Source organism: Salvelinus sp. IW2-2015, linkage group LG5 (assembly GCF_002910315.2).
Source record: "Salvelinus sp. IW2-2015 linkage group LG5, ASM291031v2, whole genome shotgun sequence".
In the NCBI taxonomy this organism is placed as follows: Eukaryota; Metazoa; Chordata; class Actinopteri; order Salmoniformes; family Salmonidae; genus Salvelinus; species Salvelinus sp. IW2-2015.
Window position 1 is genome coordinate 15,727,792 of NC_036844.1, and position 21,683 is coordinate 15,749,474.

General features: G+C 45.4%; 1 protein-coding gene across 3 annotated transcripts in view; it reads right to left on the reverse strand.

Moving 5' to 3' along the window:
• Positions 1-5,815: 5,815 nt before the first annotated feature.
• Positions 5,816-21,683, reverse strand: part of LOC111963973 (splicing factor, suppressor of white-apricot homolog) — a 130,842-nt gene continuing 114,974 nt past the window's right edge. For all 3 annotated transcript variants that reach the window (XM_023987587.2, XM_023987586.2, XM_023987588.2), the window contains exons 14-16: positions 9,011-9,339; positions 6,518-6,658; positions 5,816-5,985 (exon numbers count right to left, since the gene is read on the reverse strand). In XM_023987587.2, coding sequence (XP_023843355.2) covers positions 5,835-5,985; positions 6,518-6,658; positions 9,011-9,339 — 621 coding nt within the window. In that variant the 3' untranslated portion in view covers positions 5,816-5,834. The remainder of the gene's footprint in view (positions 5,986-6,517; positions 6,659-9,010; positions 9,340-21,683) is intronic.

Sequence of the window (21,683 nt, forward strand, 5' to 3'; positions counted from 1 at the left end):
CCATTCTTGTATGAGTTACTGTGGTGTTTTCTATAGCTTCAGTGGTCACTATTCTTTGCCAAGGTCACTGTATTGATTTTTCCATGTCAAGGGTCGTTATCTAAAAAAACACAGCCCATACCCAGCCATCCGTCATCTGTCACACAGCGCATTCAGCCAGCTTCCGTAATGAAGGAAAAACAGAGCTCAGAATTCACCCCAAAATGTTAATTCCAATGAACAAAAGTACATGACATTTGTTGAGTGCATCATCATGAACCAAAGTCATCACGCCGATGGGGCTGGCAGTTCATTAAGTGGCCAGGGACGACGTACGTCCACCACCCAGTCAGGCCGCCTCCACCAGCCAGTCAGGCCGCCTCCACCACCCAGTCAGGCCGCCTCCACCAGTCAGAGTGTATGTCTGAGCACAAAACTAATGTGGGCGTTCCAAACAGCAGTGCTGCTACTCTGGTATTTTGGGCCCAAAAGAGATGGCTGGGTGATGTCAGCTTTACTTTCACTGTATGCCTCAGATCCTCCTCCAGAAAACTTCCCCACACAGAGCAGACCCAGGGAGGTTTCAACCGCTCTCTCCCATGCCCTCTTTTTCCTRCCTCCTCCCCTATTTCCCTAACCCACTCATATAACCTATGCATCTCTCTCTCTCTCCCTTTCTCTCTCCCCTCCCCCCTCCTGGGTGTCCACAATACACAGGCCACTCTGACTCCACGAGGGCTGCGCTCCAGGTAAGGCTCGTCTCTCTCTGACTCCCTATGGAGGTTCTCCTCCTGGGCCAACTGGCTGGCTTTATGAGGGGTTGGTGACAGCATAGAGTCGACCTAGTGGCGTGCTCTGACATCAGTAGAGAGAAGGGCTCCTTCTCGATAAGTCCTCTCCAGTCAGCGTACTGTAATGAACAGCACAACCCCCCCCCCCCGCAAATCACACCGCTGGCAAGCTGACATGTCGCTCAGCTCACACATCACCTCAAACACACACACAAAGACACACACCACATCACCCTTCTTACACATCACATCAGAGTTAACAGGGGTGTTTTGGGGATGGAGTGATTAGTGACCGCCGACTCAAACAAGCGAAGGAAAACACACAGGAAGAGAAAATCCACACAGGAACACACACAGGAAGAGAAAATCCACACAGGAAGAGAAAATCCACACAGGAACACACACAGGAAGAGAAAATCCACACAGGAAAACACACAGGAAGAGAAAATCCACACAGGAAAACACACGCAAGCACACACACGGTCCCCAATGCACACTCCTAGCTGAGCCTGGCACTGAGTAGAGGCTCAAATTCTTATGAGCACTCATGAGTGCTGATCCACACAGGGCATGAACGCAGCATTCCCCCCGGCAGACAGGGCTGTGAGATGGTCTCTCTATCTATCAGACCCAGCAGGGTCCTCATGAGTCAGGACTGATGCAGAACATCAGATGGAGAGAGGACAGGGGCTCGAACCTCTAAAGTGGTTCTGCTAAGGCATGGCTTTGTGATATGCGCCAAGACAGACATTCGTGCACTTGGAGAACGAATGCTCTCACAGCCTGGAAGTAAGACATGGAATAAACCATAGAGCAAACGTGAGGACTCCATATGGCTTGATCAGCGTATTTATTAAGTGGTACAACAGGTGTGAGGTGGATAAAAGATCCCACCCGAGGAAGCAGCGTTTCAACATGAAGTTGAAACACATGGGTCTGCACACCCCCTGCTGTTATTTAAGCTTTTAAGTGATTTCAAACCTACGCTGATAAAACTCTACAGATCTCTCTAATGGTCTCCTTTACAGTGTGCTTTCACCCATAGACTACCAATATAACAAACTCCCTGTTCCTGACTCATAGCCCAGTTGCTGAACAGGAAGTGTGATCCTACCCAGAGACAGGACCCCTCTCTCTCTCTCCAACTCAACAGCCTGCCAGTGGATTGACTAGTGGAAGGGGGGGGCGCAATACGAGCATATGTCAAAGTCAGGACTTTTGGGGAAGAGTTGATCCTCTTTTTCGCTCTCGTGGAGATTAACGCCTCCGTCATGTAAACTAACTCGCCTTAGCTGTCAGCTGCTGCACAAAGACAGGAGAAAAGTGAGAGCGAGAGAGCCAAAAACACCAGGACAGGGAGCCAAAAACAAACAAATAAAAACGCCCACGTGCACTTCAATGACCACAGAGGAGGGATGCCAAATGTGACCCGAGGGCAGAGATCAYCTGCTCTGAGCKCACAGAGCTGGACAATGGAAACATGTAATCGCTGCTGGGATCAGCGTACTGAAATCTCAGAGCAGTGTGTTCTGTATAATGCACGAGAGCTGGACTGTCCTTGGAACCACAGCCCCAATACGTGTGTCTCAGCGAACAATGAGCGGATTCTGAACCACTGTGCTTTGTGCTTTTCCCTTCATGGTCATAATGAATAAGATTATATGGACAGATGGGTCCTCATCCTCGATCAGCACTCATAGTCTGAAAAACTTAGTGAATATGGGCCCATGATAACATTCCTACAGTGAGAGAGTGAAGAAGAGGTAGGTATGGGCCCATGTTAACATTCCTACAGTGAGAGAGTGAAGAAGAGGTAGGTATGGGACCATGTTAACATTCCTACAGTGAGAGAGTGAAGAAGAGGTAGGTATGGGCCCATGTTAACATTCCTACAGTGAGAGAGTGAAGAAGAGGTAGGTATGGGCCCATGATAAAGTACATACAGTGAGAGAGTGAAGAAGAGGTAGGTATGGGCCCATGATAATGTACATACAGTGAGAGAGTGAAGAAGAGGTAGGTATGGGCCCACCATGTTAATGTACTACAGTGAGAGAGTGAACGAAGAGGTTAGGTATGGGCCCAATGATAAAGTCACATACAGTGAGATAGTGGAAGAGAGGTAGGTATGGGCCCCATGATAAAGATTACAACGTGAGAGAGTGAGAAGAGGTCGGTAGGTACCTGAGTGATTTAGACTGCATGGAGGCAGACGATGGCTGTGGGACACTTGTTTCTCTTTTTTCCTGCGAGCCGTCCTGAAAAGAGAGAGAGAGAGAGGGGCAAAGAGAGAGGGAAGAGCGCGAAGGTGGGGGAGAGAGAAAGATAGAAGTGGAAGCGAGAGAGACAGAATAGGGAGAGGATGGAGAGAGAAAGACAGAAGGTGAGGTGGAGAGAGACGAGATAGGGAAGAGAGAAAGAGAAAGGTGGGGGAGAAGAGTGAGAATAGGGAGAGAGAGATGGAGAGAGAAAAAGCAGACAGGTGGGGGAGAGGAAATAGGGAGAGAAGAGATGGAGAGAGAAAGAGAAGGTGGGGGAGAGAGATAGGGAGAGAGAGATGGAAGAGAAAAGAGAAGGGGGGAAGAGAGATAGGGAAGAGTGAGAGAGAAAGAGAAGGTGGGGAGAGAGAGGGGGGAGTGATTAGGGGCAAAGAGAGTAGAGAGAAGGTGGGGGGAGAGAGAAAGAGAGTAGAAGACGAGAGAGCGAATAGGAGGGTGATGAGAATAGAAAGAGACAGGTGGGGGAGAGATAGGGAGAGAAAGTAGGGGAGAAGCGATTAGGGAAGAGACTGGAGAGAAAGAAAGAGGAAAGGTGGGGGGAGAGAAGAGAGAAGGTGGGGGGAGAGGTATAGGAGAGAATGGACGAGAGAAAGAGAAGGGTGGGAGAGAGAATAGGGAGAGAGAAGGTGTGGGGAGAGAGGGACAAGATGGGGAGAAAGGGGTGGCGAGGAGAAGAGATAGGCGAGAGATGGAGAGAGAGAGGTGGGGAGAAGAAGAGGGACAGAGTGGAGAGGAGAGAGAAGGTTGGGGGAGAGAGGAGGAGACAGATGAGAGGGGAAAGAGAAAGGGGTGGGAGGAGAGATAGAGAAGATGGAGGAGAAAGGTGGGGGAGAGAGAGGACCAGATGGAGAGAGGAAAGAGAAGGTGGGGAGAAGAGATAGGAGAGAGATGAAAGAGAAGGTGGGGGAGAGAGATTAGGGAAGACTGGAGGAGAGAAGGTGGGGGAGAAGAGCAGGACAGGTGGAGAGGGAAAGAGAAGGTGGTGGAGAGAATAGGCAGAGATGGAAATGAATAGAGAGAAGGATGGTATATGAAAAGGTCTTTTTATACAATATTCATGGGAACCTGCCTTGCTTGAGATCTGTAAAACTGGACAGACAAGCCAAGAAAAGAGAAACGAGTTGAAGAGCGAGCAACCGACTTTCTAAGCGAAACAGAATTTGCTCAATCAAAGTGTTCCACTCGTCGGACCCACCCATGAACAAGAACAGGCCGAAAAAACAAGTCAAATAAATCACAAGAGCAAGCCCGGAGCTCCACTGGCAAACCTTCAATAGATGGACCATCGGCAAAAATTGTCTGTGTTTGTGCCAATATCCCCTCAGAGAAGTTTTTACTTTGCATATTCCCAAAAATGAAAAAAAAAAAAGAAAAAATTAATTTCAAGGATAACAAGAAGAGATATCCCTTCCTCCCCGCAATTATGGGGCAGGACGTGGATTCTGTGGGGCTTCCACCACATCGTTTACTGTTCCATTCAACAGGTCAGGGTCATGTTGGCCAAACACAGTCCATCTTTCAGCTTCAGAACGCTCTGCTTCATGTTCCAAATGGGGGGGGCCCCGTTCCCTACATAGTGCACTACTTGTACCGTTAATTTTAAAAGTAAATACAATTCCCAAACTGGCGCGCCAGTTCCCTACATAGTGCAACTACTGTTAACCCTAAGCATAACATCCGCAAATGGCCCCAGTTCCCTACATAGTGTCACCTAATTTTACCCTAATATACATCCAAATTGGCCGCAGTTCCCTACATAAGTGGTCACTACTTCCCTAATCGATACATCCAAATGGGCCCCAGTTCCTACATAGTGGCACTCACGCTAGTATACACCATGGACTCAGTTACTAATACGTGCCATATTTACCCTATAATTCATGGCCCCAGTTTCCCTACATAGGTGCAACTACTTTACCCTAAATTAATTCCGGAAATGGCCCCAGTTTCCCCTACAGAGGTGCTTCTTTCACCTAATCATACTATCCCAAATCTGGCCCCAAGTTGTCCCTAGCATAGTGGCACTCAACTTTCAACCCCTAACAATACATCGCCAAATGGCGCCCAGCTTTTCCCCTGTACCATAGGTGCCCTACCTTTACCCTACACTAGCATGCCCAACTGGCCCCCAGTTTTCACCTTACATAAAGTGCACACTTTTACCCTAAACATTACATCCCAAATGGCACCCTATTCCKTACATAGTGCACCACTTTAGACCAGAGCTTTACGGGCCCTGGTCAAAAGAAGTGCACTAAACAGGGAATAGGGTGCCATTTGCGACGCAGATAATGCAAGGAACACGACTGCAAAACACTTGTGGAAACTCACAAGTTTTTAAAAATATAAATCTGGTTAATCAGCTTTGATAAATCCTATTATTTCTTATGGYACAGTTTGATAGCCTTGTTTGTCTGTAGAAAGTATAATATTTCACAGATTATTTCTCATTCTGGGGTACAGGTGAGTGTGTATGCCATCTGGCAAACTCAACAGCGCCATTGATTCACAACATCATATGTTRGGTCAGGTGTTTCATTTGATTCGCCAAAGGAGACAGCTAGCATTACTGGGTTCCAGACAAAAGACTTGACAAAAGACTTGACAATGTACATACATTTATAGGTAGCCTACATTAGCATGGCCTGCACTGAATGATATGAAGGATTCCTGGTCAGGTGCTACTGTCGAATAACACATGCTCAACCAAAGCACTTCAGTGGAGCACGCAGTGTCCTTCCTCCCTTCCCAGATGTAGTGTATAAACAGCCTGGTGAGGTGGGGTGCTTTACCTGGAGAGGCTGGAAGTGGGGCTGGTGGGAGGGGAGGCGCTGGGGGACTTCTTGGCTCCTCTGGGGTACGAGGAGGGGGAACAGGAAGAGCCCTTGGTTGGGAGCTTGCCCTTAGAACTCTTCCTCTTCCTCTTCTCATGAGGGGACCTGGGAGACAGGGAGGGAGGGAGGGAGACAAGGAGGGAGACAGGGAGGAAGAGAGGGATAGAGAGATACACTGAGTATTGGYACAGTGACAAATGTTTTGGATCTGTACTCCAGCACTTTGTATTTGAAAAGATACAATGACCATGGGGTTAAAGTGCAGACTGTCAGCTTTAATTTGAGGGTATTTTCATCCATATTGGCTGAACCATTTAGAAATTACAGCACTTATTGTATAACGACGCGTGAGAAAGTTAGAGGCACAAATATCATTACATTACGCACAAATATCAGTGTCACTGTCACAATACATTTGGAGCTCACGGTACACGGTGAAATTGCCCCGAACCCTTTCAGGAAGTAATGGATTGAGTGATACAGAGAGACAGTGAGTGAGGAGGCCTATAGCACTCACAGGGCTGCTGTGGCTCAAACTGCTACAGTGAATACAGAAATGCCATTTCCTCACAGCATTGACCCACTGTTTCCATGGTTTCACCGTTACAAGATTTTCCACGGATCCCAGCAGCCCTACCTGGATCTGGAGTGCCTCCTGGGCAGAGCGGGGCTGATGCCAACGCGATAGGCGGCAGTGCCGTAGCGCTCCCTCTCCTCACGTCTCCTCTCGGACGAGTGAGCCCTTCTGTCCCTCCTCCCAGGGGACTTGGAGCGAGACCTGCAGACAGACACAGGGCGTGAGAGATGAATATGAACACAGAGATGGGAGAGAGAGAGAAAGAGAGAGAGAGGAACGAGAGAGAGTGGTGAGAAGAGGGGACGGAGAGAGGTGAGAAGAGGGGACACAGAGAGAAGGAAGGAGAGAGGTGAGAAGAGGGGACACAGAGAGAGAAGGAAGGAGAGAGGTGGGAAGAGAGGACAGCGAGAAGGAAGGAGAGAGGTGAGAAGAAGGGCTGTCTCTTATACACATCTAGATGTGTATAAAAGACAATGTCTGGATACACTCACACACATTTAATGCACACGCACAAACTGGCCACACACCAATGAAAATTCTATCTAATGGAGCCGTTTAAAAAGTACTTTGCCGTTGGACAAAAGCCAAATTTGCCCAAGGATAAACACAAACAGACAGGTCATATCCTTGGCTATCGGGGGCTGAATAAGTGACAAAGTGAGCAAAAGGGAAGTTGTCAGAGGAAGGGCGCAATTTGAGGGCAACTGTACATTCGAGGTAGACATTCCCTGCACCCCCCCTCATTATCTGTCCTGTATAGACGTTGTTGACCCTTCATGGGTCCACGGGGGCCTCTAAACTCTGCTGGTAATGATCTCACACTGGCCCCTGGGGCCAAGGGCCCCAATTAAACACCCAGGGGTGGAGCAGGGGAGCAGGGGCTAAGGATGGGGGCATGACAGGCCTGTCAATGACAACAGACAACGTCAGAGGGCTGACCCTGATACTGTGAGACAGGATGCAAATGATGGACAGAGAAGGAAATGAGAAAGACAGAAAAAGACAGAGAGACGGTGGGAAAGTAGTAACTCTTGAGTTAATGGAGAGCAGCAGTCCTGCTGATGTGTTAACAAGGGGGAACCTCCCCTGACACACACAGAGACAGAGACAGAGAGACAGAGAGAGAGAGACAGAGAGAGAGAGAGAGACAGAGAGAGAGAGAGAGAGAGAGACAGAGACAGAGACAGAGAGAGACAGAGAGACAGAGAGAAAGAGAGAGACAGAGAGAAAGAGAGAGACAGAGAGAGAGCCCATTGGGCTGCTAGAGACTGGTGAGGAGGAGCCGGGACACGAGCAGAGTGAGCTGCCAGTTTAATTCCGTCGTCAGACCCAGACAGATTGAGGCTYCGTCTCCAATGGCACCCTATTCCCTATATAGTGCACTAATTTTGTCCAGCGGCCATAGGGAATAGGGAGCGATTTGGGATGCACTAATACAGACAAGCAGCCAGTCAGKCAGCCACCTGCAGGAAGGCTCCATTACCTCTTTCTCAAGGTTAGTAAGGGAGACCTTTAAAACGCTGGGGATTGAAATGGGGAGTGATTGGCAGGGCTGATGTCTGCACAACCCTCCGAGGTTCCCCTCTGTAGAACCAGATTAGACCTTTCAGATGCTCCTCGTTCTACAAAACGGCAGTTGTGTCCCAAACGTCACCCTATTCCCTATGTAGTGCCACCCAGAGGGCTCTGGTCAAAAGTAGTGCACTGTGTAGGGAATAGGATCGATTTGGGATGCAGTCTGCATCTTCATCAACGCTGTAAAAAAAAAACACAGTAGGAGCTCACTGCCTCTTCCAGCCTCCCAACACTAAAAAAACGCTGACTGATTCTGTGACTGCTCATTCAGGGATCTATTTCACTCTTCCAGTCAAATTTCGCCGCAGCCCGGATTTTTTTTCTTCATTTGACTTGCTCTGCAAAAAAATACGAAGGAAAATGGAGGAAATTTGGCGTGCTTGCACATTAGAGGATTGCAATCTCTGACACGAGGCTCAGCGGACGCCCCCTTCTCAATCTAAGCCCTTTAATTCACATACTGTAAATGATTTAAAACCTCGGGCAGAAACGATTAAATCTCAGTGAAATTACATTAAGGCTCGTCAGGATGACACCATGAGGCCGGCGTAATTACAGCAACTCCAGCCGCTGATAATGCCAATTGGCCGTGATTTCCAAAAAGAGAGTGAGAGATGAAAAAAATCAAGATGAAAAACTTGGAGAGCGTGTGGAGGCGTCGGGAAACTACAGAGAGAGGAAGCCGACAGGTTGCAGTGAAGACGGATGAAACTTTCAGTTTCACAACAAAGTCATCTAGTTGATACTGCCAGCCAGCCAGAAAGCTACTTGCTTCATTAGGCAGTAGGCACCAGCTACTGTAGGTTCATAAATAGAGCAGTTTTCTCTTTGATGAATTTTGTTAAAACATCTGAGCTTTAGGCCATCTTCTATTGCCCAATGTGTAAAGAAAACACCTATTCAACTGTAAAGGCCATGGTTGTGATGAGAGAGTCATAGGACCAGGTTGTTGTGAGGAATACAGGTTGGACCACTCACCTAGACCTGCGTACCATTCTGTACGCGCTTGGCAGGGCGTGCTTGGTTTTAGGCCGGGAGCGCGATCTCGACCGTGACCTCTTCTTGCGTTTCTTCTTCTTCTTRTCTCTGTCGCCCTTCTCTCTGTCCCGGTTCTTCTCCGGTCGTCTGGAGGTGGAGGAGGATGAGGAGGAGGGTAGCAGGACGGTGGAAGAGGAGGAGGGGGGCTCTTTGCTTTTGAAGGAGCTGACGTCAGGTGGTCTTTGATCAGCTGGGTACACATGTGCTCTAGAAGCCAGGGTAGGGGGGGCTGAGACAACGGGGGCCGCTGGGACCTCTGGCAGCTGTGGCTATGGTAGAGAGGAGGAGAGAGAAAGAGGGATTAGCGAAAGAAAGGAGGGGGGGGGGTACGTTAACGACAAACATACATCTGCACCTTGGGGCATTTTCTAGTTTAACAGTACAAGAAAAACCAAACGTATTGATTGATGCAAACCAATCAGAACTCTTCCCTCTGACAGAGGGGGCTGAGGGGAGAGAGAGAGAGAGAGAGAGAAGGAGGGAAGGAGAGAGAGAGAGAGAGTGGAGGGAAGGAGAGAGACAGGGAAGGAGAGAGAGCGAGAGGGAAGGAGAGACAGAGAGAGAGGAGGATTCACAATTGCCGCCTCCTGTATTTGTGCATCTGCCGACGGATCAATAGGAGCAGCCACAGGCTTAAGGTGATCTGGGAGACATTTTCTAAATTCAGCCTGCGTTTCCAATCAATGTTGAGTGTGTATGTGTGTGCGTGTCTGTATGATTTTGTGTTTGCGTGTGAACTTGACCGACCCAGGTAAAAGGTGAAGTCATAGTTCTGAAGTCAGCGCTCTGTCCTCGGGTCATGAGAACTGCTCGCCGTGAGCTGGTTCTGGTTGTGGTTCTTCCSTTAGACTTACTCCGTTGTTAATTAAAAGATGCTGGTTACACAACACAATGCAGCCTGATAGCTAGCGCCCTGCCCCGCCTGCCTGGCTTACAAAACATAATTGGCCCTTCTCCACTGTCAGCACGAAAGTGCCTCTAATTACTTCAGTATGTGTCTGTCTGGTTAAATTAGGTCTTCTGCCCGGCACTGGATCCAACATCACAACTGGGCCTCAATCAATCAATGTAGCGTCACAGGACATCAAACTTCCACTTCGCCATCATGAGGAGAGAGGCAGTGGGTTGGGTGTGTGCAATAGTGGTGACTTTGGGTATGGAAGTGTTCATATGTGGAACAAGAAAGTGTGTGTGTGTGTGTGTGTGTGTGTGTGTGTGTGTGTTAGAGAGTGAGAGAATGAAAAACATAAGTGTGTGTGTGTGTGTCAGAGTTTGCCGCAGTATCTGCAGAGACTCAGCTCCGGCGACAGTGGGTCAAATGAGCTCTCAGGAGCCTCGACTTAAGCAGGACACAATGTCTTCTCTTAACAGCATATTTATAACCTACCCTGTCCTAATTAATAGTGAAACAGGACTACTTATTTTCCTCTCCTTCCTTCTTCCTTGCTTCCCTCACGTGGAGCGAGCGAGAGAGCCACGTTCCCCCCCCCTCCCAACCTGCTCTAGACAGCTCAAGCGCACGGCAGGGGAGGAGAGAGGCAAAGGAGAAGAGGAGAGAGGCAGAGGAGAAGAGGAGAGAGGCAGAGGAGAAGAGGAGAGAGGCAGAGGGCAAGAAGAGGAGGAGAGCAGAGAAGAAGAGAGAGAGCAGAGAAGAAGAGAGAGAGAGGCAGAAGAAGAGAGAGAGCAAAGAGAAGAGGACAGAGGCAGAAAAGAGGAGAGAGGCAGAGAAGAGAGAGAGGGCAGAGGAGAGGAGAAGAAGGAGAGAGATCTGCGTTAATTCTTGATCAAGTTTTCGGGTATCAGTATTTTGCGGGGTGATGCGGTACGCTGCGGTGGCTCAAGGCAGATAATGAGGAGGATGGCTGGGGGGATATTTCAAGGAGGTTTTGGGTTAAAAATAAAATGACATTTAGGCAGGCTTATCCCCCAGGGCCATGGGGAGAGAGGGTGAGGAGAGTGTGTAGGCTGACCTCTGTGAAGCACACCTCCACACTGGAGAGACATGTAGTCTATGGGAGAAGGGGACACGGAAAGAGGAGGAAGATGGATAGAGTGTGTTTGAGAGAGGGATAGTAGAAGAGAGAGATGGATAGAGTGTGTTTGAGAGAGGGATAGTAGAAGAGAGAGATGGATGGAGAGGAAGAGGAACGCAGTCAATCATGAGCGAGAGGGGGTGTCAGAGGGACAGATATTGAGCAAAGCATTTGAGCGAGGGCGGACAAGAGAGAGCGAAATGGACAGAGGGCGAATGAGAAGGTCGATGAAAGAGAGAGGATGATGAGAGAGAGAGAGGGCAATGAGAGAGGGAGAGAGAGCGATGAGAGAGAGAGGGAGAGATAGAGAGTGTAGCCAGAATCCACAACTCTCGGTGTGCAAACAAACTGCTCCAGGTCACCTTGCCTGTTGTCATACTGTAATTTGGGCCACGCCAATAACTCTGAAGCACCKAAAACTTTGCCTGCACTTTGCAACACATCCCACCCAGTGACGGCTCAAAGCTCTGCCATCCCCTCTTCACAGGCTTTAATTAACTGGCTTTGACAGACTCAATATGTTTACAAGGAAACGGAACTACATCTGAAGATTGTGCTCCGGTCCTATAATCAATCAATAATTCACACCTGTGGCCAACTCTGGGACCGCTTCCGTTACAACAGAAAGAAATTGGCTGAAGCAATAATTGGCTAGACGCTGCGGCTCTCCTGGTGTTCCAGAGTTGTGTGTGTGTGTTTGGGAGCGTCCCTGTGCAATGTGAGAGGAGGATAGTATGGATACACAACTCTATAAACACAAACTGTGACAGCCAGGGAAAACAAGGCAATCAAACCGCCGTCCACACACACGGCGCTGTATCCGATGCTGTAGTAGACAGAGTTTACAAAGGGTGGCCAAAAGAATCAAGGTGACTACAAAACTACAAATATAGTTACGTTTATAACAGAATGAAAGCATACCCTAACACGCTTCAGCCCAGACTGAACAAATAAGAAATGCTCGTTGAAAGTTTAAAAAAGTATACTTTTGACTTTATTTCAGGTCCTGTGTGTGTGTGTGAGTGAGTGAGTGAGTGAGTGAGTGAGTGAGAGAGTAAGTGAGTGTGTGTAATGGTACATATATTCATATCGAACCTTTCGGTAAGGCCACCACGGTTTGGTCCGCACTGTGAACCCGAATGAACACATAAAAAAAAAAGATATGTACAAAATGAAACCAGAAGGTCTATAGGCTATACATACACTGTGTTATAGGCCTATGCCGCTTGACTAAATCTGACCTGAAAAAACATTTCAGGCTATTCCGTCAAAACTAGAGCCTATGCACACATTAATACAAATTCTAATCTTAATTGGCACATTTCGAACTGTCCTTTTGTGAGGCGCAGCTGGGAACTAGTCCTGTACGATGGRGAGTGGTGGAGTCGATAAACCCGGYGGAATTTTGGCTTCCCAGTAGATTACGACGGAGATGGACAAAGACTTGTGGATAATAGACTATGCAGCTGCCAACACCTCAGAAACGTTGACACATTTACGCTTCACCTCAGTATAACGGAGCAAGACGGAAACGCAAAGAAACAGGTAGGTAGGCTGTTCTTTAATAGTCTTTGGTTTATAGCCGCGGATATGCGTCCATTCTCTGTGGTTGACAATAGGGGGGTTCAGGTAGCACCTTGTGAAAGTACTCAAGCCACGTAACAAACTTTCCTCTTGCACCTCTTTCAGCAGACATGTAGTACCTGCTCTAAATAAGCAAGCAAAAGCCAAATTAATTTCAATCAATTGGCAAATGCACCTGTGTTGCGCTTACTTAACAGTGACACCTCAACACATCACCCCGGAGTGGGAGGTGAATGGTGCTAGAAACACGCCCTCTTCATGACAATCACAAATGCGTATCTGGCACTGAAGGAGGCAGAATATTGGTGCGTTCATTACCAAGATGGAAGTGGGAATTTACCACATTCGACTGGGAAAAATCTATTTTAACAGCCCTCCAACTGGTAATTATAATGAACAAAAAATAGAAACGCAAAATGTAAAGTGTTGGTCCCATGGTTCAAGAGCTGAAATAAAAGATCCCAGAAATGTTCCATACGCACAAAAAGCATATTGCACACAAATTTGTTTACATCCCTGTTAGTTACCATTTCTCCTTTGCCAAGATAATCCATACACCTGACAGGTGTGGCATATCAATTAGTTTATTAAACAGAATAATCATTACATAGGTGCACCTTGTGCGGMGGACAATAAAAGGCCACTCTTAAACGTGCAATTTTACACACAATGCTACAGAAGTCAACGTTTTGAGGGAGCATGCAATTGGCATGCTGACTYCAGGAATGCCCTCCAGAGCTATTGCCAGATAATTTAATGTTAATTTCTCTACCATAACCTGCTTCCAATGTCGTTTTACAGAATTTGGCAGTATGTCCAACCAGCCTCACAACGTGTAACCACACCAGCCCAGGACCTCCATATCTGGCTTCTTTACCTGCGTGATCATCTGAGACCAGCCACCCGGACAGCTGATGAAACTGTGGGTTTGCACAACCGAAGGATTCATTCAGAAACTGTCAGAAACCGTCTCAGGGTAGGTCATCTGCATGCTCTCGTCCTCACCAGGGTCTTGACCTGACTGCTGTTTGGCATCGTAACGGACTTCAGTGGGCAAATGCTCACCTTCAATGACCACTGGCATGCTGGAGAAGTGAAGCACGGGGGTGGCAGCATCATGTTGTGGGGGTGCTTTGCTGCAGGATTGGCTGGTGCACTTCACCAAATAGATGGCATAATGAGGCAGGAAAATTATGTGGATATATTGAAGCAACATCTCAAGACATCAGTCAGGAAGTTAAAGCTTGGTCGCAAATGGGTCTTCCAAATGGACAATGACCCCAAGCATACCTCCAAAGATGGGGCAAAATGGCTTAAGGACAACAAAGTCAAGGTATTGCAGTGGCCATCACAAAGCCCTGACCTCAATCCCATAGAAAATTTGTGAGCAGAACTGAAGGCGTGTGCGAGCAAGGAGGTCTACAAACCTGACTCAGTTACATCAGCTCTGTCAGGAGGAATGGGCAAAATTCACCCAACTTATTGTGGGAAGCTTGTGGAAGGCTACCCGACACYTTTGACCCAAGTTAAACAATTTAAAGGCAATGCTACCAAATACTAATTGAGTGTATGTAAACTTCTGACCCACTGGGAATGTGATGAAAGAAATTAAAGCTGAAATAAATAATTAGCTCTAATATTATTCTGACATTTCACATTCTTAAAATAAAGTGGTGATCCTAACTGACCTAAGACAGGGAATTTTTACTAGGATTAAATGTCAGGAATTGTGAAAAACTGAGATGAAATGTATTTGGCTAAGGTGTATGTAAACTTCCGACTTAAACTGTAGCTTGGTGGGACAACCACATACAGTATCATAAGATATTACAATTTWAAAAAAGTAGCTATCAGCAAATCAAAAATTCACGTGCGACTGTTAGTGTATGTAAACTTCCCACTTCAACTGTAGCATGATCCATGACTAGAATACAGTATATACATATTAAGTGAGTGAAACAGTATGTAAACATTAAAGTGACCAGTATGTTCACTTTAATGACTGAGTTCTGAGTCTTCAAGATATAGGTTAGCTAGTAATGCCTCAGAAAACCCTGCTGTTGACCATAGTTTATGGGAATTGGGCACGAGACATCACCCATGTCTAAGTGAGTGGAGCTGAGACAGAGGGCTTGAATCAAGAGAAGAGGCCTGTGATTGCAGTGTTTGAGTCTGGTCTGGGGCTGCCAGAGCTGTAATCTGACTAGGAGGTTTTAGATAAATTCCCCTCTCTTCTCTCTCAGCACCCCTTCACCACATGGCAAATTGATTTGGGTCGCCAGATGAGGGAATTTGCCAGCTCCTTAAAACCTGGCTGTGTTTTTAAACTCCCCCGGTCCACGCATATGGTCAGGTAATAGCCAACTCTAGCTATCAGAGAGAGCGAGAGAGCGAGAGCGAGAGCGAGAGAGAGCGCAAGCGAGACCATATGAGAGAAAGGGAATGAGTGGGTGGACAGAGAGAACCCTCCCGACTGGCAGTAGAAAAAAACACACATATGTAATGTAATCTATGAACTGTAATCTGACAGTCAGTCATTCTACTCCATATGAACAGCAGTGTGATGAATATAGGACTTTATAGCATCTACTATATGACAATTAGGGTTGCAAAGGGTAGGAAACTTTCTGGTAAATTTCCAGACTTTTTTGGGAAATTTTCCATGGGAAGTTAAGCCCTTGAAWTTGGGYAATTTTGATTAAATTCATCAAAAAGTTAGCTTATAACAGCAAACCTTTTTTGAGGGATACACTTAAGTCAATTCTAGGTCTTGTGGCATATTTTAGTTAAACTATCCCCAATTCAATGGAATTGGAACCCTCTGCATGCACAGTGTATTCTTCCATCACATGTACAGCTGATTCTCAAGATCTTGCACACTAATGAGATGCTATTGAGCCAACACTACTATACTGTCTGAGCCAAGGACTACATGCTTTCTGGTAAGTTATGATTACAATACTGGGTGGGGTGAATATATTATATATGACAAACTCTTTTTTGTTAACTAGTAAATAGTAACCTTCAACAACGTGTGTTTAAATCATTTATAACTTGTTAACAATTTCTGGTAGTTAGTTTTTGCTACCATGTGGGTTTTAGCTTGGTTTAGCCTGCTAACTGAGGAGTGTTAATTCACCGGTTTACATACGTTTCATTTTAAAACATTTATCTTACAAAAGAGTTGTTTAAGCTAACTGCTTAACTATTGATCTGTATATGCAATTGTATTATTTATTTTTTTACAAAGTTATTTCTAATCTTTACATGAAAATGCTACGGGCACTAGCTGATGTGTGGAGACATTTCACTGATGTAGAAGGAAAAGCTGTGTACATTTGCAAAAACCAAATCATATGTGAAGAATGCAACAAAGATGCAGAATCATCTGGCCAWGTGCATAAAGTTCCCTCAGCGCTCACAACAAGCAACCTCTGACAAAAGTCCCTCTACTTCTATTRGAGGTGAAAARGTTGAATCAGACACCTTATCGATAGCAACAGCTCATGGTCCTCCTGGAATCAGACGTTTTTTTGACTCAATGGAGGAACGTAGTCAGAGAAATGCAGATGAATGTCTTGCTCGAGATGTGTATGCAACTGGTTCACCACCTCTGATGCTCACAGGCAATGTGTATTGGAAGAGATTTCTGAATGTTCTCCGCCCAGCATACACCCRWCCAAKCAGACATGATTTATCTACTCATTTGCTGGATGCAGAGTTCAACAYAGTTCAAGTGAAGGTCAAGCAAATCATAGAGAAAGCAGACTGTATTGCAATCATCTCTGATGGGAGGTTGAATGTTCGTGGGCAAGGAATAATTAACTACTTCATCTCCACCCCTCAACCAGTATTCTACAAGAGCACAGACACAAGGGCCAACATACACACTGGTCTCTACATTGCAGATGAGCTGAAGGCAGTCATCAATGACCTTGGACCACAGAAGGTATTTGCACTGGTGACAGACAATGCTGCGAAAATGAAGGCTGCTTGGTCAAAAGTGGAGGAGTCCTACCCTCACATCACACCCATTGGCTGTGCTGCTCATGCATTGACTCTTCTCCTCAAAGACAACATGACACTGAAAACAATGGATACACTCTACAAGAGAGCCAAGTAAATGGTTAGGTATGTGAAGAGTCATCAAGTTATAGCAGCAATCTACCTCACCAAGCAAAGTGAGAAGAATAAGAGCACCACATTGAAGCTGCCCAGCAACACCTGTTGGGGTGGTGTTGTCATCATGTTTGACAGTCTCCTGGAGGTGAAGGAGTCTCTCCAAGAAATGGCAATATCACAATCTGCCAATATGGACAGCCCCATCAAGAGGATCCTCCAGAATGACGTATTTTGGGAGAGAGTGGTAAGCAGCCTGAAACTCCTGAAACCTATAGCAGTAGCCATTGCACTGATTGAGGGAGACAATGCCACCCTGTCTGATGTTCAGACTCTGCTTGCAAATGTAAGAGAAGAAATCCATACTCCCCTGCCCACTTCACTGTTGCTCCAAGCAYAGGAAACTGCAGTTCTGAAATACATCAAAAAGCGTGAAGACTTCTGCCTGAAGCCCATACACACCGCAGCGTACATGTTGGACCCCAAGTATGCTGGCAAGAGCATCCTGTCTGGTACAGAGATCAACAAGGCCAATGGTGTCATCACTACCGTGTCTTGCCACCTTGGCCTGGATGAGGGCAAGGTTCTTGGCAGTCTGGCGAAGGACACTTGCAAGCAAGGGCTTTGGGATGGAGATGCAATATGGCAGTCGTGCCAACATATCTCATCAGCCACCTGGTGGAAGGGACTTTGTGGATCTGAGGCTCTTTCCCCTGTTGCCTCCATCATCCTCCAAATCCCACTAACATCAGCCACCTCGGAGTGCAACTGGTCCTTGCTTGGGAACACACACACCAAAGCACACAACAGGCTGACCAATACAAGGGTTGAAAAATTGGTGGCCATCCGGGCAAATTTCAAGACTTTTTGAGCCTGACGACGAGCCTCCCTCAACAAGGTTGGAAAGTGACAGTGAAGATGAGACCTCAGAGTCGGATYTTCAAGAGGTGGACATTGAGAAGCTCCAGGGAGAAGACATGGAAGCCTGAGATGTATGTTGATTTTTTGGGGGGGAGATGTGATGGATRATTGGGGATCATTCAATATCATTTAATCATTTAATCAAATCATTTAATTAAAGTTCAATTTGTAACTAAATTGTTTTTTAAATTTCCATTGGAAGAATTTAATAYTTTGCAATTATGTCTACTTATGATAAGGTAAAAGGTTTATGTTTCTGTCTGCATATGATATGGTACAGTGGTTGCTCCACTAAATGTTGTGCGATTATGCTGTGGTACTTAGAGGTAATTTGTGGTTTAGTATGGTACTCTGTGTCACCACTTCATTGCTCCAGACCAGCGCAAGGGGGAGTTAGAGCACTGATTATYCTTTTGGGTCCTAATGTGTCTCTGACAATGAACGGGCGACATAAACCTAAATAGAAACTGATAATTGTGCACGACTTCAGTATTACTTACTACAACTGTTGTTACACTAAGGTTTTTATTATTTTATTTTGTTAGGATTATTTTGCTCTTACTGTCGTACTGTAGGCCACTCCCGACCGTTCATGTTGTATAGCGCCTGATTGGTGCAATGGTCTAAGACACTTCATAGCAGTGCAAGATGCTGGTTCAATACCCGTGCCGGCCTCAACTGGGAGACCCGTGAGATGACTGTAGGTTTTTGGTTTCTCTTCCTCTAAAAACATAAAGAAATAATTCTAAATAACAAACTGGCTTTATTTACAAATTAGTAACAATGTCTCACCCCATGTTCAAGAATGGCCTTTATCTTGCTCATTTTACGTTATTTGAAAACAAAACCATCTCCAAAATATTGTTATTTTTTAAACAAAGCGATTATTATTATTATTCATTTAGAATTATATAAAAGCCCATTGGATATTCTCACAGATATATTATTAACCCTGTTATTAGCAGGACAATATATAATGGAATTGCCTTGCAGTTCTCCAGCTGTATCCAGTGAAAGCGCYTAAGGTTCAAGGCACGAGATGGGCCGCAGAGCCGCGCACAGAAGACAGACCTAGCCAATGGGAAGGGAGGAGGAGGGGTGGACCCCCACCCCGCCACACTGGGTAGCACAGAGCAACACTAAGGGGCAATGCACTAATAATGGCACTGCCTAGGGAAACGTTCCCACTGTTCTAGCAGGTAGCTGGACAATCGACCTGCCTAGAAGGAGYGTAATTCTATCGTCAAATGTATTTCTAAGTTAGGTTCTAGGTTAAGTATTACCATTATTATGTATCACATCCGACCGTGATCGGGAGTCCCATAGGGCGGCGCACAATTGGCCCAGCGTTTCGCTCCCTCTAAAAACAGAAATAAAATGTTTTGGCTTCTACAAATATTATTTTGGCCTTTATTCAGATTACAATCAGTCACTTTCATTTTTTTAGCAGCACCTACATAAAGTTGAGTGKCTCACTCATTCATGGCTTTGGATCAAAATAAATGAGTACTAACATTCTTTCTGATAGTGTTTAATAAAGAAATGTTTTGGTTTTCCTGACCTGGACACAATGTAGAGTATTATAATAGGGCTATTAGCAGGACAATATACCTTTACCAACACCTCTCTGTATTTTGATATTTGTGGATGGGGCCTCCCCAGTGGTGCAGCTGTCTAAGTCACCACATCGCAATTCAAAATGCGTTGCTACAGATACCCGTGCAGGACACCACCAGGAGACCTATGTGTCGGCTTTTGGTTTTAATTTAGAATCATCCAAACCTCTATATGTAATTATTTGCGGAGAGTCACATCATATTTTTCGATATACTGTAGGKCTACCGTAGGTGACATGAGTCTCAATAGTGTTGAGTAATGTGCTGTTAAAAGAGCATATTGAAGTTGACGCAATAGRCTACAACTATTTTAGCACTGTTTTGCGCTGCTCTGAGACAAGCATGGGYACTGGTCTTGATAAATCAATGAGATTTTTATTTTTGACTGAATCTCTGTTTGGGTATTGGTTAGACTAAAATTATGGTATATAAATTAATGCTCTTAGTGTAACCTATATTTAACTAGGCAAATCAGTTAAGAACAAATTATTATTTACAAGGACAGCCTACTCCTCCCTCTAAATAGCCCAGTACTATGTAGCCTACTCCCGAACGCCTCGTTGTACAGCGCCATATTTTCCGTTCCATCCTAATGGAAACCCAGAGGGTTTTTCGTTWAAAAAAAATATATAAACACCATACTATAAATCAAATTAATCCCAAACTCTAAAAGTAATTGGAAAGGTAGATACAAATRATTTGTGACATTGTGGTTACAAAGAATGTAAACAAGATGTAAACAAGACGCTATGTTTTTATTTACAATAGTGATGGACAGCTGCTGGCATTTTGAAAACAGGTTTTCAAACACTTGTAGCCCGATTAGCAGGACAATAGACTCTTTATAGCCCGGCTACTGTAGATGTGAACATCKSCCTACCTGCAATGTATTCCATGCTTAAGTACTCTGAAGTGTTACATTTCTAACTCAAAACAGCGGAACAGTATTTCTTCATCAACATCTTCATGCTTTCATTAATAAAATTATGATAGAAATACTCTCAAAATGCAAATGATTATTTAGTTATGGATCCATAACGAATTACCATGGGAATAAATATGACTGAATTACAGAAATATTGGAATAAAGTTGTCTAATGTAGGTAAACAAATGGTTGCTTACAGGAAAATACTCTTTGAAACACACACGGTCACGTTGTACAGCGCCATTATGGCTATTAGCAGGTAGCTGGACAATAGACTTGCCTAGACGAGGGTAGGGGGAGAATTCTATTGTCAAATGTATTTCTAAGTTAGGTTCTAAGTATTATTATTATTGTTATTATTCGGTTCTTTGCAAGCCTCTCTTTTTTTCTAAACATACGATGGTCATTATGGCCAAACAGTTCTATTTTTGTTTCATCAGACCAGAGGACATTTCTCCAAAAAGTATGATCTTTGTCCCCATGTGCGTTGCAAACCGTTGTCTGGCTATTTATGGCGGTTTTGGAGCAGTAGCTTCTTCCTGCTGAGCGGCTTTCAGGTAATGTCGATATAGGACTTGTTTAACTGTGGATATAGATACTTTGTACCCGTTTCCTCCAGCATCTTCACAAGGTCCTTTGCTGTTGTTCTGGGATTGATTTGCACTTTTTGCACCAAAGTACGCTCATCTCTAGGAGACAGAAAGCGTCTCCTTCCTAAGCGTATGACAGCTGTGTGGTCCCATGGAGTTTAAACTTGCGTACTATTGTTTGTACAGATGAACGTGGTACCTTCAGAAATTGCTCCCAAGGATGAACCGACTTGTGGTCTACATTTGTTTTCCTGAGATCTTGGCTGATTTCTTTTGACTTTCCCATGATGTCACGAAAGAGGCACGAGTTGAAGTAGGCCTTGAAATACATCCACAGGTACACCTCCAATTGACTAAAATAATGTCAATTAGCCTATCAATAGCTTATAAAGCCATGCATCATTTTCTTGGAATTTTCCAAGCTGTTTAGAGGCACAGTCAACTTAGTGTATGTAACTTCTGACCCACTGGAAGTGTGATACAGTGAAATAATCTGTCTGTAAACAATTGTTGGAAATTACTTGTGTCATGCACAAGTAGATGTCCTAACCGACTTGCCAAAACTACAGTTTGTTAACAAAAATTTGTGGAGTGGTTGAAACGTTTTAATGACTCCAACCTAAGTGTATGTAAACATCCGACTTCAACTGTATCACATCCGACTGTGATTGGGAGTCCAATGGGGCGGCGACACATTGGTCCGCGTTTCGCTCCTCTCAAACAGAAATAAATGTTTGGGCCTTTAACAATATTATTTTGGCCTTGATTCAGATTACAAATCACTCTCATTTTTTGAAAGACATAACAGATGAATCGTTGACCTC